General features: G+C 36.2%; 1 protein-coding gene across 2 annotated transcripts in view; it reads right to left on the bottom strand.

The window, feature by feature from the left end:
• man1a2 (mannosidase, alpha, class 1A, member 2) overlaps positions 1-18,523 on the bottom strand; it is a 182,954-nt gene that overhangs the window by 17,327 nt on the left and 147,104 nt on the right. For both annotated transcript variants that reach the window (NM_001256622.1, XM_087266015.1), the window contains 3 exon segments: positions 12,562-12,655; positions 13,964-14,087; positions 14,793-14,887. In NM_001256622.1, the coding sequence (NP_001243551.1) occupies positions 12,562-12,655; positions 13,964-14,087; positions 14,793-14,887 (313 nt within the window).

Raw genomic sequence — 18,523 nt, 5'->3', positions numbered from 1 at the left:
TCTGTAATCGTAGTAGTGGTGCGTTATTTGCTTAACGCTTTAAGATTATACACACTGACTGACTGATGGGAGCGCCTTTCATTTAGGATAGATAACTACCTTCAAGAAAACAGTTTCTATGATTATAATTTATTACTTATTTATATGACCGTTTCACTTTACTTCAGGGCACATCAGTGACATTATTTAGGTCTATTGGAGACATTCAGAAATACTCCTAACAAATCTAATAAATGTTGGAGACATACTCGTTACATAAACGACTGGATATTGAAATTGATAATGTAAAATAAATGTAATCCTGTGAAAGAGAATATCTTATGCATTCAACAAAACAAAAGAAATTCAGAATAGTTTAGAATCATTTAAGTAAATGGCAGGCAAATGTTCATATTTGGGCAAACTATGCCCTTTATTAAAAATAACAATACATCTTTAGTCAAACAATCAAATTTGACTTGTGCATTTTGGAAGCGGCGCAAGTGAAGCAGCACTCGCATATTCCAGGCACATGCAGTTGAAAATTTTCAGAACGCCATGAGTCACGTGTGAAGAACCGACCAATCAGCTTTGTACATTGTATGGAATATACTTATTTCGGTAGACTAATTACTTCAAACACAACACCCGCAAATACTGCAGTGCGTTTTAATTCTTTCCAAAACAAAACTTGTATCAGAGCTGCAGTAATGTTTTGTCAGTTTAACATACTCTGGGAAAATGGTTGAAGGTCACCAAGCAACAACAGATGACATAGGAGTGTTGCTGCTAGACCAGATATGGGTGCTGCTGGAAGTCTCCGGGGGAAAGCTTGAATCAGACTTGTGCTTTTATGACAGTTTGGTGGTCAACAAACGCAATGGAATCTCAGCGAACACTTGCTTCACAGTCATAAGAAATAAAGCTTCAAATTTGTACTTTTAAATGAACCCAGTGCATTTGATAAGTTTTTCTGGTTTTGTAATCTGTATGAAACGAATACGAAGTACAGTTAAACGCACGTCAAATGACAGCAAGTACTCTAACGCCCACAAACTTTTAAACAAAGAGTCACTGTCATTTCTGGAGGAGATTCACCATCAAGATCAAGTTGTGGATTACTTCAGAAGAGCAGCGCAATCAGATGATCATCATCAAGAGAAAGATGAGTAGAATGACTAGCTTTAAAGGCACTTTAATAATACACATTTGTTACAGGTTTCTTTTTTTTTCTTTTGCTGATGCTGGGATGTCCACTAGATGGCGCTATTGTCTTGAGTTCACTTGTTCCCTTATGTGCGCAGGTTGAAGTGCATTACAGGTGTACTGCGTTGCCGGTGATGAGTGTAGGATAAAAGGATTCCTCATTTGTTCCCTCAAGAGAAGCTGGCCTTAGTGGCTTGACTTAGGCTGCCAAATCAGTCTCCTTCAGCGCCAGATTTTTTGTTTATTTATTTTTTTTGCATTTGATGCTTGTTTAAATTACTTTAGTCAATCTTTTCCTTTTTTGAATTATTAGGTTGGTGGCATGCCAGTTGGTGGAAATGTCATTTGGATATGGTCCTGTAGTCCACTATTGTTTTTGTTGACAAGTAATTGTGCATGTTTGTAAATTAAACATATATCATTCATGCATTTCAAAAATTTATTTTCAAATCAGTCATTTAAAGGTTTGCTTTATCAGGGACTGAGAACCCTGTTGTCATAAAACAAAAACTTTACATGAAAGAGCTTGCATAGACTGCTAGTGGATGGAGAAGAAGTACTTGTAAAATGTATCAAACTTTGATTACGACAGTTACTAAACTAAGCAACTTTAAAAATTCCTTGCAAATGACAAAACTTTTCTAATTTGCCAAGTGTAAACTCTTAGATTAGTGAAAACCCATTCAAGTGGAGACAAGAGAAGACAGTTATTATTTGCCCTGTTATGCTGAGTTTTTGGCTACTCTGTTTAAAGCTCTGTCTTCTAATGTGCCTGAATGCTGCTATGAAAGTGTATTCAGGCTTGACACGGACCCCCATTACAATAAAAAAATGTGCAAGCAAGCATGTTTTTCTGGCGTTTATTCAGCGTGGACACACACCAGCACACACCTAATCACTTATAAACACAGCCATTGAGTGTGTGTTCCACTTTGACACAGCTAATGACTCTGCAGAGTGAATGTGTGTGTAAAGTGTGATTGTCTGACAGGCTGGGAGTCATTTGTGCTGGTAATGGCTGGTAATGGGCACCTACAACAAAACATGTAAACAATCTGTGTCGACGTCTGAGGGAGCACTAGGAATTAGGGTAGAAATATCGAAGACATGGACTGAAACAGAATATTAACAAGACAGCCACTAGGATTAAGCTATGGATAGGGGGTTGCACATACCTCCAGCCATCCTTTGTGTATCCATTCATGCTATATCTATCCATCTATCTGTTAATCCATCTATATTTATATGTAAATAATTGATTTATCTATCCTCTATCCATCCACTCACCCGTCTAAATATTTTTTTTTTATGTAAATATAAATTGATTTATCCACCCTTCATCTGTCGACCATCCATCCACTGCTCCATCCATGTATGTATTTATTGATCTAGTTATTCTATGTATTGATATCTCTGTACATTAATTCATCCCTCTGTCTACTCAACAATACACACATCCATCTATATATCTGTTAATCTATCTGTAAATCCCTCCATCTGTCAAAATGTCCCTTTATCTATCTAGTTAATCTATGTATTGATATCTATCCGTCCATTAATCCATTTCGGTCTATTCATCCACCCATCCTTCCATCCATCCATCCATCCATCCATCCATCCATCCATCCATCCATCCATCCATCCATATATCTGTTAATCTGTATTCAAATCCCTCCATCTATCCAATCTATCTCTTTATCTATATAGTTTTTCTGTCTATTGATATCTATCTGTCCTTTAATCCATCTGTCTATTCATCCACCTATACTTACATCCATCCACCCTCTCACCCATCAAAATATCTGTCCAATCCATTCATTGATCCATCCATCCACCCATCAATCCATCCATCCATCCAACCATCCAACCATCCATCCATCCATCCATCCATCCATCCATCCATCCATCCATCTTTCCGTCCATTCATTCGTCCGTCCGTCAAAATGTCCATCGATCCATCCATCCATTCATTTTTTATCCCTCAAACCATACATTCATCAACTAACTTTCTGTGAATGATATTTATATTCCCTCTTTCTTTTTTTTTTCTTCAGAAAAAAAACCAGGAAGTGTCCAGTGCACTGGATGCAGAGGCGTCATGTGCCATTTACTGTACACTCGCTGAATTTAGTATCATGGAAGAGCGAGGGAGGAGCCAATTAGCACTGTCACAACTCATAGCTGCCAAGGGTAGCAAGCAGTTCTGCATTCAGCCTGCTGAGAGAGAGAGAGAGAGAGAGAGAGAGAGAGAGAGAGAGAGAGAGAGAGAGAGAGAGAGAGAGAGAGCGAGCTAGCAGGTCTAACATTTAGGAGACGAGCTGCCAAAAGCCATTATGAAAGGTCTTTAGAGGAGACTGGGGGTGGAGAACAGATGCAGAGGTGATAGTTTTACACTAGAGAGGTGTGAACACGCAAGTGACATGGCTAAAAATTGTGTTTGCAATAGCTGCTTTAAGAATCTGAGTGAGAGCTGAAATCAATGAGAAAGCAACTAGGCAGAAGCACTTTATGAAAGATCCCTTACAGAGACACTGAGAACAAAGTTAAAGATGTATTTTATGCTAATGGATGTGAGGGACTGGCCTGTTAAAGGCAAGACATCAACTCAGACGCTGAGATGAATTATTCAACAGGAGAAAGTAAAAAAAAAAACAGAGAAAGAGAGGTATAGAGGAAAAAACTGAGCTGTCCAATCACAGACCACTTTTACCAGCTTGTCCTGCCACAGTAGGTGGAACAAGCTGGAATATGGGTAAGAAAAACTAGGTATTTACATATTCTGAAGAAATGATCGATGCAAAAGCAGCCAACACAGGTGTTGCCTCATGCTTGCCAAGGCACTCTGTGATTGCTAGGTCTCTGCCTACTGTGACCACTCAAAGGAGACCAGGTCTGTATGATAATCTGATCCACAGATGATGACTCAGATGGCTACATAAATCTATTTTTGATTAATTATTTGGTTAGTTTGCACACAAAAATAGCTTTGATTGGGTAGAAAACCTTTCTGAGCATATGGATGTTGTGAATTTGTGTTATTTATTCTTACAGGACAAAGTCAGGATGAGTTAGATGTGAAAAAAAACATTGGCTCTGTACAAAAATTGCATACTTAAGGGCTTCACACAGGTTTGAAATATACTTGCGGTGGTAGCCAGATTAAAATGCACCTTTTACCCACAGCACATAAATGTAAATAATGTCAAAAGTATTGTGTATTTATTATGACACAGTTTATTACTGTGACATTTCTTTTCATGAATGGGATAAAGTTATTACAAAGGCTATTGAAATAAAATAAATCCACTACTTCTTTTACTTTTGTGCTATTTAGGAGCCTTGTGTACCCACTGACTGAAAGGTGTGCTCTGTCACCCTCTCTTTATAAAGTTGCTTTATTGGTATAACATTTAGCATAGTATTGTCAAAGCATTTTAGATATGTATAGACAGGGTTCAACGTTAAGGATTATTTCTACAGGCCCGACTGGATCAGTGGTTCAGATTTTTACTTGCCCTGCCAAAGTTTTCACTGGCCCCACCAAAAGAAAAAAGTGAATTGCTATTTCTTAGCCACATATTTTAAATAATGTGTCAAAAATAATGTCTGTGAATCTAGAATTTAAATATTTTAGAAATGTTAAAATATTTAGCAGTAAAATATAGCAGTATGGAAAATGTGCATTTATTTTATTGCAAAACAAAAAGTGACTGACTTAAAAATGACGGCAAACCGAGCAAAACATCACTTAATTTTTGTAACCCACATGGTCTTGTACCTATGTCAACAGACGTTTTCTGTTAGCCTCATATTTTGATGTGACGTCAGGTTGCCGTCTCTTTGCTGTACTGGTTTTTACCAGGTTATGGAAAAAAAAATAACGTGTTCACAACATCCAATCAGATATAAGAAAACGAAAAGCGATATGGTGTTTACGACATCACAGAGAAGGTAGCATTCAAAGACTTAAAAGAGCAAATAGTTTCTCGATTCTAAGACTGTATTTGCACGCATCTGACAAATAGTAGCAGGCAAATAAAAATTTAGTGACCCGATTGGGCCAGTAACGATTCTGTCTACTGTCCCGAGCATCTCTCACACTGGCCCCGGGCCATTGGGCAGTCCTTATTGTTGAACCCTGATAGAGTATGTAATATATTAACATCAATAAATTAATCAAATAAAAAGCAAACGGGAAATAACAGAAAAAATGAATAAAAATAGACAATTGCTAAAAGTTAAAATAATTACTAGAATAAAAAGTGTAGATTTAAATAAGGCAAATTGGTTGATTAGCCATTTCTAATGGTGCACAAATATTTTGCAGCCAGTATATTTTGTTCTCTTTGACTATACAGTACAGTTTATCCTAATCGTTTATTAAATGACTATTTATTTAATGTTTCTCCTGCGCTAAGGTAATACAAAAACGCATACAAATAACGGCAACTTTAGAAAGTGAAAGTAAAACCCGAATTCCGGACATTTTAAGAGATTCAGAAACTATGGTTGGCGCATTTTGGCGCAAAAGACATGTCTCTAAGCGTCTGTGTGAGTGTTGAGAAGGTTTTTTACTGGTTGATCAATCACAAATGTTTAGCCTTCTTGTGCGAATACCAAAAAAAGTGTAAAAGAGTGACAATAATAGTATTATTCATGGGTCACCACCAAATATACCTGGGCGGCCTGCCTATGTGTGGGAAGCACTATACTTCCATATTCAAAAACATATAAAAAAAACATAAATATATACACACACACAATATACACAATATACACACACACACACACACACTGTAAGTCAGAATTATCAGCCCCCATTATATATATATATATATATATATATATATATATATATATATATATATATATATATATATATATATATATTTTTTTTTTTTTTTTTATTTCCCAAATGGTGTTTAACAGAGAGAAATTTTCACAGTATGTCTGATAATATTTTTCTTCTGGAGAAAGTTTTATTTGTTTTATTATTTAATAAAATAAATTAATAAAAGCAGTTTTTATTTAAAAAAAAAACATTTTTGGGACAAAATGATTAGCCCCTTTAAGTTACTTTTTTTCCAATAGTGTACAGAACAAACCATCGTTATAGAATAACTTGCCTAATTATCTTAACCTGCCTAGTTCACCTAATTAACCTAGTTAAACCTTTAAATGTCACTAAGCTGTATAGAAGTGTCTTGAACAATATCAAGTAAAATATTATTTACTGTCATCATGGCAAAGATAAAATAAATCAGTTATTAGAAATAGGTTTTTAGAACTATTATGCTTAGAAATGTGCTGAAACAATCTTCCCTCCATAAAACAAAAAGTGGGAAAAAAATAAACAGGGGCGCTAATAATTCAGGGGGGCTAATAATTCTGACTTCAACTGAATACACACACACACACACACACACACACACACACACACACACACACACACACACACACACACACACACACACACATATATAATTTATTTATTTGCTCGTTTAAACTACCTTTTAAAAATGAACAGAAACAACGCAATTCTTGAGATTTCATTTATACAACTTAATTTTTTTATGTTTAATGCACATAAATTTGTTAAGTGTTAAGTTAACTTAATCTGTTTTGGGACAACATAAATAAATTGTGTGGAACCTTGCATATTTTACCGTGTATATAGTACGCAAAACAGTATGCGAGCAGAGTAATATGTCCAAATTTATTCAATTTATTCAAAAAAGTATGTGAGAAGTACCCGGATGACCTACTGTACTACTTCCAGCAAAATACTCAAGTACGCATCTGATGGAATACATAACACTACCCTTTGATGCACTGTGAGACAATTCATGAACGGAAGTAAAGCGACACAACTCATGCAAATAGGTCAATTGATCATGACAAAAAAGGGGATGTAGTATGTACGAGTTCCATTCACACTACTCACACTTGTACACTAAAGAACATACTCTTCTAATGGCAGAGTAGTACATCTAAATTCAAATGCTGTACTAGGGTTGGGTTGATAGAAGATGCCATTGTACGGCTGATAGACATCACAATGCTGAGCCGGCATCGTGATCCTCCGCTCCGCACCCATCGCGGCAGCAACCCGATTTCAAAAAATACAAACTTAGGCCCTGTTTACACTAATATGTCTCAGTTTTAAAATGGCATTTTAGAATGGAAACGATCCACATCCACACTGGTGTTTCATCTAGCATTTCTGAAAAGCCCTACTTCCATACTATACTGCTGAAAACGCACATTACACGCAAACATACTCTGTCATGTGCTGCGGTGTAGGCTATGCGCACGTCCGAGCTCCACCAGTCACCCCAGAGGGCAGTGCGCGTCGGACAGTTTATCAAGGATGTACCGCTGGATCGCGTCTCAATATAGTTGTTAAACGTGATATTTAATTCATCTTGTCTCTATCTTACAACTCTTCCATTTTTAAATCTATCAGGTAACGCGATACAGCATCAGTACACTGCTTCAATCTTTCACTTTCACACTTGCACTTAGTCATTTTAGTGAAGACCTCAGATGCTGTTAGTTGGTTCCTGTTGGCTGTGCATCTTTTTTACCAACCAAGTTTGTGGACGCCATTATAACAACACAGATCACTCTGACTATTCATACCAGAGTCCTGCGGAAAAAGTGACAGTTGGTAATTTGTGTGTAACTTATCTTTACTTATTTATGATTTGGTTATGGGTAAAACAAAGACCATGTGTCAGGTTGTTAAAAAGGTATGCTACAGATAAATAAATAGTTATGAATCAATTAATTGTGCATAAATAAATAATTCAATGATGCCATCGCCCATCGTGATGTTTCACATTAGACATTGTATGGTGCCAAATTGGTCGACTTGCCCCAAACCTAAGCTGTACCTACTAAGTAGTAGGCGATTTCAAACACAAACAATTAATAACTAATTTAACATTAGTGAATTGATCTATTTTGATTCTTGTCTTTGCAAACATTGCTGATAAGACAATCTGGACAGAGCTAAAAAAGTAGAAGTTATAGAAAGATAAATCTCTGTCAGCATGTGTGGATCTTGACAGTGTGAAAATCTTGACAGGTTGAAAACAACAGAGAGGAAAAACAAGCTGCTCAAAGACGGCAAAAGAAAAGGAGAGAAAAAGGTGCTGAGAAAGTGACACAGCAGGGTGAATTCATGAGAGCAGCACAGAAAGGAAGTTGGTAGAAATCATGAAAAACTTAATAAAGAACAAACAGTATCAGTGATTAAGATGATGAATAATACATAGATGTAGCAGTGAGACATGACGGGGGGAGGGGAGGAGTGAAAGAGGAGATTGACTGAAGCAGAGACGTTTCAGACTCATAAACTCCCCAAAATTCCCAGTCAGACTGCAATAAACTGTCTGGGCCTTTATTTCGCAGACTATTCTGGCACTGCTGTCAGTCATCCAATGCTTGGATTTTCACTTCTGCCAATCAAATACAACTCCCTAATGGCTTCCCGCTGAAAAGTAAATGCACTCAAAGTCTCTGAATAAAAAAAAAAACATCAGGGTGGATTTGAGTAACAATCAAAGATCCAGGCAGGAAATCTCTACAGAGAGGCTTGGCCGTCAGCGAGCGGACAGGTTATGGATAGAGAATGAAGGACTGAGGAGGAGATGTGGATCTAAAACCTAAAGGCCCCTGGAGGTGAAGCAGTAGAAACGGACAGAAAGAAAGTGAAAGAAAGTTAAAGGTAAAGTAGGGCACTTTGAAAAAGCTTCATATCCTAAACCTTTTTCATATTTCTTGATTCCACTTTTTGTTTTAATTCTTGATTTAAAACAGTAATTTCCCCCAAGAAGCAGAGGCAGAGTGGAGAGTGGAGAGCATAAAACTCCTGTTAGAATAAACGGTTAGAAATGAACTACACCGCAGCTTCACAAAGCTTATTGCTTTTATATAACAGTTATTTCATACACATTGCAGTTTCACAAAATAAAACTAAGCAAATAAAGTGGTTTGTTTGGCTTACCACCACTCAGTACCACTCCAGTACTGACTGGAATGGTTGCTAAGCAACAGTCACAGGTGTATATTTGTAGAGTAATTTACAACAGCTTGGGAAAATGCAGCTCAACCAAACAGAGTCAAGGACTGGAACCCAAATCAGTTTCATCATTTCAATTTTGATTGTCATATTTAATTAATTTTACAACTCAACTTTTTAAAATTACAAATTCAGGAGTTCAATAAATTATGCTATAAATTATGCTTGTGTTTGCTTGCTTTGAACAGACCATAATCAATGATATTACTTATTTGACAGTTACCACATGCTGCATTACACACATGGGTCATATATTGTATTTTAAGGCATACACTGTAGGTTTTGTCCTCAAATAGCTCCTGTGTGTAGGATCATTTTCATATGCATCTCATTCAAAGCTTCTGTGGCTAATTCTAAAAACATGAGCTGGCTTTGTTGACGTATGTGTCTTATTGAGGATGTTGTTTTTAGATTTAGATCATAACTGTAAAAGATATGGACGGAGTATCCGTGACGTCACCTATAGGTTTCTGAAAAGTGCAAATTAATCTACAAGTGGGTGTGGCCAACCGTCACCATTTTGTTCCCGCATCATTGCTCCAACCGGGGACACCAAGATATTGAATTACCGAACCGTGAGACGAGTGTAGGTTCACCCCTCTAATAATTGATGAATAAATGAATCGAGAATATTAATTTTTGGCAGAAATCTCCCTTAAGGGTCGACAGGACAGATCTAGTTCAGGAGGGAGAATAACGCTCTTCTGTAATGGCCTGTCACTCATGCCGAGTTTTCATTTAGAAAATAGATCTCTACTGCACCTTAATTACATTCCATCCCTTTGGACACACACACCCACTCTCGCACTTTACTGGAATTTAGCCTGTTTGTGTGTGCGCATGTGTGAGAGCGAGAGAGAGAAAGAGAGAACGCGTTTGCTAGCTGTGGGTTGATCAGGTTTAGCCTTTAGACGCAGGGCACTAATTAAACCCTCATCTCTCTCAGTAATTAAGAGTTAGTTAAAACACAGTGGAGTGTTTTCACTACACATAATTAGTAATTACATATAAAGAAAGAAACTTCCTCACATCCCGTCTTTATTAAATCTGTTGATCAGAGAGATGAGAATAAGCTGCCGTTTCTGTCGTCATTCATATTTATAGAATAATAAAGCCTGGCAGAGGGATTATGGAAATCATCAGTGTCTATAAACACGCTTCACAGAGTGATATTTTAGATCTGCTGTTTGATTTGAATCTCTCATGATTATTGCCCTAATCAGAAATCCTGAGCAGGGCTCTGTGATAAGGATTGGCCTGCTGGGCTTTAACAAGTGTTTCAAATGCCTTCTCACGTCTGACATCGTTAATGATAATGTAGCATTGCATTTTCTTTAAACGCTAAGATGCATTACAGTAATCAAAGTTACAGTAAAGGCATATATAATGTTATGAATGATTTCTCTTTTAAATCAAAACGGCTCTTGTGAACTTTTCATGAAGAAATCACATAAAAAAAAATCATGTTTTGACAAAAACAGTAAAGGGCATAATACATTTTTACCTAGAAAAGTAATGTTCGTAGACAAACTTTATGGTGGCTTGAGAAAGCCCAGTCTTAAAGTTTAAAGTAGTTTTAAAATTTAAACAATAGAAGTTTGAAACCGTTATAACTACATAAGTTAGCATGTTTCTAGTATGGATTGGCATGTTTCTTGCTAGGCTGTTGATAGGGGATTCTAAAGCCTGGTTTATACTTCTGCGTCAAGTGACCGGCGTAACCCACGGCGCATAAAACGCACGTAGCTGTGCATTTATACTTCTGCGCGCTGTCTCTGTTGGTCTGCATTTACACTTCCGAAACGCTAGTTGGCAGTGAGGTGTAAATGTTCCTCTGTGTCGAGTTTCTTCGCTGCTGTTTTGCTTTTCCTGAACTCTTCCTGGATGTACAAGTGGCTCAAACTCGCTCATTTTGAGGCAGAAACCGGCGGACGTGCAAGAACTTTAACTATGAGGTAAACACAAAACAAAACTTTCCAATCTGGAGAAGTATAAATCAGTCTAAAGGTGTTGCTAAGGTGTTATAGGTCATTGCTAAGGTGTTGCGAGGTGGTTGCTAGGGTGTTCTGAGTTGTTGCTAAGGCGTTGCTTGGTGGTTGCTTAAGTGTTCTAGGTGGTTACTAAGGTGTTGCTAGGGTGTTCTGAGTGGTTGCTAGGCAGTTGCAAAGGAGGTGCTAGGTGGCTGCTAAAGTGTCGCTTGGCATTTGCTAATGGTGTTACGGGTAGTTGCCAGCCAGTTGCTAACATAAATTAGCAAGGTTCTAGTATGAATTAGCATGTCACTAACATGTTTCTAGTATAAAAAAACATGTGTTAGCATGCATTTATCATGAATTAGCATTTTGCTAGCATGATTAATATGCTTCTAGTATGGATTGGTATGTTGTTAGTATGTCCAATGTAAAGTCAATGGCAGTTTTTTTTACAATGGAAGTCTAAAGGATAGTTGCTAGGGTGCTGTAAGTGGTTGTTAAGGTGTGGCTAGTAAGTTGAAAGGGGATCAGTGATTGGCAGATTGGTAGTCTGAGTTAAATGAGCCAAAACTTAAGTCTGTATGACAGTCTGGCGCAAAGTTATGAGGTCACAAGGTTTGGTCCAATGTTAAGTCAATGGGACTTTTCCAAATTTTCCAGGACAGTTTTCAAGGCTCAAGCCACCATAATAACTTTAAATAGACTAGTACTGTATATTTAAACTGCAATAATAATACAGTCGTTCCTGTATTTTTGATCGAATAAATGTAAGACAAAAGTCACAGCTGTTTTAACGTCCAAAACAGACCTATAACAACATTATTAAAAATGTTTTAACAAATACAATCATTAGTACCATTCACAAACGATTATTTTGCATTACAAAAGCACATTGGCTGACTAAATTCTAAATTAAAAACAGTACTTGTAAACTAGAAGAAATTATATTTCTAGGAATGACAAAAAGTAAGTAATCGAACAGTGAATAAAATAAATCCATCATTTTGCAATGAGTTAAAATTGTGGCTTTCAGAAAGTAAAAATTATCAGAGGAAGAAAAAAGAAATAACTTCTCCAAACAAAACAACAAACAACAAAATATATAATCTATTAACTATTCAGTGCATTCTACCATCTAGTTAAAATGCAAGACTTCACCCAACAGGATTTTGTTTTTCTTTATCACAGCATCAAGTTCACTTTGTGGGTGTTTGGAAGCCTCTTCATTTGGTACAGTGTGGGAATTCATAAAAAGACCTTTCCAGTGTGGAAAGAGTTTGTAATCCGGCACAGAGGATGTTAGTGGGAGGTACTCACGCTGGCCCCAGCGCCCTGTGCGCGGGTTCAGATAGTTCGGGTAGAGCCCATTGGGTCTGTCCATTTTAGCCAGCAGCTTCCGTATGTGCATCACCTAAACCAGAACACAAATAGAGTTCGCAACATAAATAGCCAATCTTAAAGTATGAAACTGTACTCTATTTGCATGGTATGGTATGCTTATAGAGTACAGAGTGTGTATCCACCATGAGCAAGTCTGATATTCTAACTGTGTGTACATCATGAACTCTAAATTGCTTCTGCACCCTTTTACTTAAACACAAGGTGTCTGAATTGGGTTGCTCCTTTAATAAAAAACTGCGTCACAATACCAAAAAAAAAAACGATCACAGCTTCCAATTCTTTGGGTCTTTAAACAAGGGGTGTTGATATATACCTAGAGAGAATAATCTTTAATTTATGTTTTTTTCATACCGGAAACTACAGTAGAGGGCGATCTAGCCCAGAAAATTGACAAGTCTGACAATCTGGAGTGATAAAACTTCCAAAAAATTCATTAAATGGATCCAACAAAAGTGCTCAAAGATAGTAGCATCATCAGGGTGCGGCAAAGGGTATGCGACTGTGCAAATTCTATGAGGTACCGCATGCTCTTGAACATGATCTTGAACTTGTAAAAACTGTATCATCATGAATTATAATTATTTTTTGCAGATCCAAGTTCGCAGATCACTCATCAGTAAACAAAATTGTAGCAAAAAATAAATAAATAAAATCGTAGAAATCATCCTTCTATAACATCTGTAAATGCACACTCATGGTTATGGTTATTTTTGAATTATTTTGACTCTCCAAAAATCATGACAACCTTGACAGTCTTAGTTTAAATGAATTTGAAGACAATTGTTTTGCTCATAGAGCCAGACAGAATCCGCTGACATTTTTGTTGCTATTTCTATTTTTTGTTTAAAAAATCTGCGAAGATATGTTGAATGATTTTAGGAGTATGGTAACTAAAAACCTTTTATAGTAAATAAAAAATAAAACAATTTTAACTTTTATTTCAAGTTTATAATACAAATCCAATTGCATCCTCTCATTTGGTAAACAAAGTCTCTCATATAATAATATATCTACTAAAAGACTTTACAAACTGTATAGTACGTAAATCATATGAACAATTTAAAATTACTGTTATCTTATCACAATAATATTCATGAAATCCTTTTAAAACTGATTAAATACACTTTTATACACATTTACATTAAGTAAATACAAAGACTCAATGATGGACAAAAATCTGGAAATCTGCGGATTTCTGTACGTGCAGAATATGTGTGGGCCTACCTTTTAAAGAGGATAAAATGCCTCTTGCACATAGCGTATACTTTGAAAGGCTCTGTACATTAAATGTTCTTTAGGCTCGAACATGCAGGCATACCTTCTGATAGTAGGCAGGGTTTCCTGTCAGATATGTCAGATGCACAAACTCCATGTGGAGCGTCCCAAACTCGGCCAGAATGCTGCTTCCACCTGACGCCCATCCCCAGTTACGCCCCACTCCGCTAATAGAGACAGAAGGAAACAACAACGGCATTTACATAGAGCATGCAGCCTGTAGCGAACATTCCCCATTATACATGCACAGCATGTAGAAAAGAAAGAATTATGGCGCAATCTTTAAGTCAAACGGCCTCATTCCTCCTCCAAACGGATTCACTGCCACCCATCACTCCTCCGTCAAGCCCAATATCCTGTGCTCTATTTGTACCTCTCATTTCCATTCAGAATGTATCCACAGCAATTGCTTAGTGTGTGTGTAGAGTGTGAAAGGCTGCTCTACATGAATAGGGATTAATAAAACACAGCGTCGTTCTTTCCCTCAGGATTAAAGACACCCAAAACGCGGTGGTCTCGACAGTTCCTCAGCAATTCCTTCTAAACACCCAATTAATTTACAAAAAACCGTGTCAGGCTGGATTTGACCCTCCTCCCTCCTCCAACACACACAAAAAAAGGCATAATGTACATTCACAATGCGGCTCCGCAGATTAATTGTGCAATTTTCATTTCATTCTAATGAAATTATGTGGAAAGTCGCGTTAAACAGGAGGAAAGCCACGGGGACTGTTGCAGTCGCACAAGGTCTGACAGCCTCTCATTATATAGCAGGACAATGAGTTGAGGACAGACGGCATGGAGGAATGACGAGGACCCGAAGAGCAAGAAATGGAGAGGAAGGAGAAATGGAAGCTGTGTATTGAACATACCTCTTCAAATTGACCATGGCCCAAGGGATGCCCGTCGGGGTGTTGAAGGCAGGAAGCAGTTTTTCCGCCAGCTGGACAGCCTTTAGCTTAAAAACCTAAGAGACAGAGACAGACAGAGAAGAGAAATAAATTATGAACCATGAGAGAGACAAAGCACACAGGTGGACAGAACGAATCAAAGCAGCTCTAGGGAGGAAAAAAAAAAACCCTCTGTAGGTGAATCACACACACAACAATGTGTCAGGGTCTTCTTTTGATTTGAGGGTGATATAAACAATTCTATTCATGCAACTAAGATAAAACATTACTTTTATGACATACAAATTGTTTTTATTGTATGCTCAGAAAATTCCATTAATTATCATTTAATCTAATTGCACATTTATGTTTATAGTCATAAATGTAAATTAATTCAGTAGCCAAAATAGTACATGTTACTCACAAGCTGTAATTCACTGTTTAATTTATCTAATAATGTACATTTAATGTGTGTATTTAAATAACATGCACTACTGTTAAACAATTACTAGCAAGCAAGATTTACAAAATAAGGACAAATCTTTAAGCAATCAGCCTGTTGATGTTTCTAAACATGACAGTAATTAAAAATTGTTTGCTGCTCCTGGGACTTGGAAGGAGGCGATAAGACTTTTGTCAGGTAGTGTAGGTAAAAACTATCCATCTGTCTACTTAAAAGTACTTCAATTTCAGACATATGGATTCCAGACCAGGAAAGTATTCAAAAATAAAACGCAGGTCCTTGAAAGTGCTTGAATTAAAGTTTATATGAAATTTGTTCATGGTTTAATTTTTTATAATTGTACTTCATTGTCAAATACAGAACAAAAAAAGAGAGAAATTCTTAATTGTAAATAATATATACAATAGATAAATATATATATACAATAACTGATAAATACTGCACATTTGATTAATATTTCAGAAACTGCATTTAAATATCACCAGTATTGAATTCAACAAAAAAGATTAAAGTTCTTTGAAAATTACTTTTTAAAAGTCAATTTTTGACAATTACTCTTGACTTTTTACGTAAATATTAAGTGTAAGTGAATTGTTCAGTATAGTAAGGGCTTTCGTGACGCTACATATGCTGGGATAACAATTACAAAGGTGCTTGATTTAAAATTAATGCTGCATTAAAAAGTCCTTGAATCTGGTATTCATGAAAGGGTGGCAAACTTGCGTCCATCTAAACACAATGTAGGCTGATTTCAACAGTCGAAGACTTTGAGAACAACACATACACTTAATACACAAATACACTTCTCTTGAGCATGTACACAGACATCACCTATATACTATATAACTGCAGGTTAACCAGGATTATATATAATAACTGTTGAAAGCTATTAGTTATAAGTTAGTTAAATTTATTAGTCACTAAAAGTTATGGCAAATAACAACCTTAATTTCCAATATTGATTGTAATGCAATTATCTGCAACTTTTGTAAAGCTGCTATGAAACACGCAATACAAATAAACTTGAATTGAATTAAATGACTTGGTTGTGTTTAAATGTTTTTAGTATGCATGTTTTGAGAAAATTCAGCTTGAATTAGAATTAAATTATATTTCAATAAAAAATGAATTATTTAAAATATTTTAGTTTTACTATTATTACTGTGCTGACTGTATTTTTAATCAATTAAACCCACTCAATTAAACTCGCTGAATGGAGGTGTAAACAAGGTCTAAAATGTTTACGCTCGTTTACTAGTGTAAAAAACAAACAAACAAAAACACATTTGGATGTTCATTTGCCAAAAGTGACTGTTTAGTCTCCAACAAGAGCGTATTTGTAAACAAGGTATTCATATTTTGTAATCCACTTGACACAATCTTGTATAAAATAGTTAGTGACTATTTTAGTCATCCGCCATCCACATCCTTTTCATTTGCTTACTGTCCTGCATGTAAGCTGCATAACACGGGTTTGTTCACACAATAGTTCTCGTGCGTCACAGTTATTTCCCCCTTGTAAGTGATACAGAGCATGACAATACAACTGGGAAGCATCTTGTTGAAATCTGTACACAAGTGGTCACGAGAGATTAAGATGCTTTTGAACGCATGTTAAAACAAAGTGGAAACAGCCTAGAAACAGCCAAAAAAATAAAAATAAATAAAACATTCTGAAAACAATATTGAGAAATCTTTTTGGAAGTAAAATAAGTCCTGGTAGACATCTTGATAGGTTTTGTGAGCCCATGTAGCCTGACTAATGTTTTTTTTATTATTTTTTTTTTAAAATAGGGACTAAAATGATAAAATCCATCCACAAAGTCAAGAGAGAGGAAACTGCCTCACAGAGAAAAAGAGAACACACATCTGAGACTGAATAAATACCCATTGAACAACACACCTGAATGTGTTTACTCACTGACTGTCAGTGGAGAAATGATGCACTGGGGTTTGTTTGCCCTCGTCATAAAGTTCAACATCTGAGCTGAGACAACCTTTGCTGAAAACTGCAGTTTAACAAAAACAACGATAAAAACCTACTGCTGCTGGAGATGGACACATTCAGAGCAAAGACAGGCACGTCCTTCACAGTTTCACTGGAGAATGTGTTTTGATGTGGTGCAGTAGAAAAGTTGCTGGTTTCAACATCGACTAGGTGGACATAGTCAAACATAGTCAAACAGGTACAGAAACTGAATAATGAAATGTAAAACAGCACTGTGTAGTCGTTATTGTAATAATTCAGTAAAAATATTCTTCACTAAAATTACAAATGTACTTTTTTTATGCCATAATGCTTTAATCTCTCTTAAATTGCCTTCAAAACGCACGCAAATGTTAAAAAATTATCATTGAGTTATGATTATTCTTTGACTGATTTCATGACAAATCTCATGTATTCTCAACTGTTGTGCTGATCAACTATAATCCCAACTCAACATAGCATATACTGCAATGTGACTATTGCTGACACACACATTGCGATATCAATGCAGAAACAATACTTTGTGCAGTTCTAGAATTGCGATTGAAGCCTAACATAGATAAATAAGTGATACTAAAACTGCCAGTAGGTATTCATCTTAATACATGACTCAAGAAATCATTTATTCGAATGATTTGTTAAACTAAGCTAAGCTAAATAAATGGATCACTAAACATCAACTGGTTGAAAAACAGATTGATTCAGCAATGAAAAACAGCAGTGTTGCTCTGAAATTGTCAAATGTTCTGCTCCAGTTTTGTTTGAACTGATTTATTGTACATTGGCAAAATGGGGTAAAAGAACTGAGCTCAAATTAGCCTTAAACTGATTCGTTCAGGAACAAAACAGCACAGATGTAGCTCTAAGCCACACAAATGTTTGGCTCTGACTTGGGTCTGGAAATGCACCTAAAATGCACTCTTGAATAATATATTAGGCAAGGCAAGGCAAGTTTATTTATACTGTATAGCACATTTCATACACAGTGGCAATTCAAAGTGCTTTACATAAAAACGAATAAAAGAGACAAGTGTAAGAAAATAAAAACAAATAAGAAAAATAAAAATTAGAAAAAATAAAAAAAATAGATAAAACAGATAAAAATGTGTTAAAATATGTTATAAGATAATGAAAAAGAAAAGAAAAACATAATAGTGCGATCTGTCAGACGCAGTACAGTGCTCATACAGATGGCGAGATTAGAGTTACTAATTACCAATATCAAATATCTGTCAAATCATTAATAATGGAGTCATTCATAAT

Source organism: Danio rerio, chromosome 9 (genome assembly GCF_052040795.2).
Source record: "Danio rerio strain M-AB ecotype USA chromosome 9, GRCz13ab, whole genome shotgun sequence".
Lineage (NCBI taxonomy): Eukaryota > Metazoa > Chordata > Actinopteri > Cypriniformes > Danionidae > Danio > Danio rerio.
The sequence above is the reverse complement of the archived record's forward strand: the minus strand, read 5'-3'. Positions and strand labels throughout refer to the sequence as shown.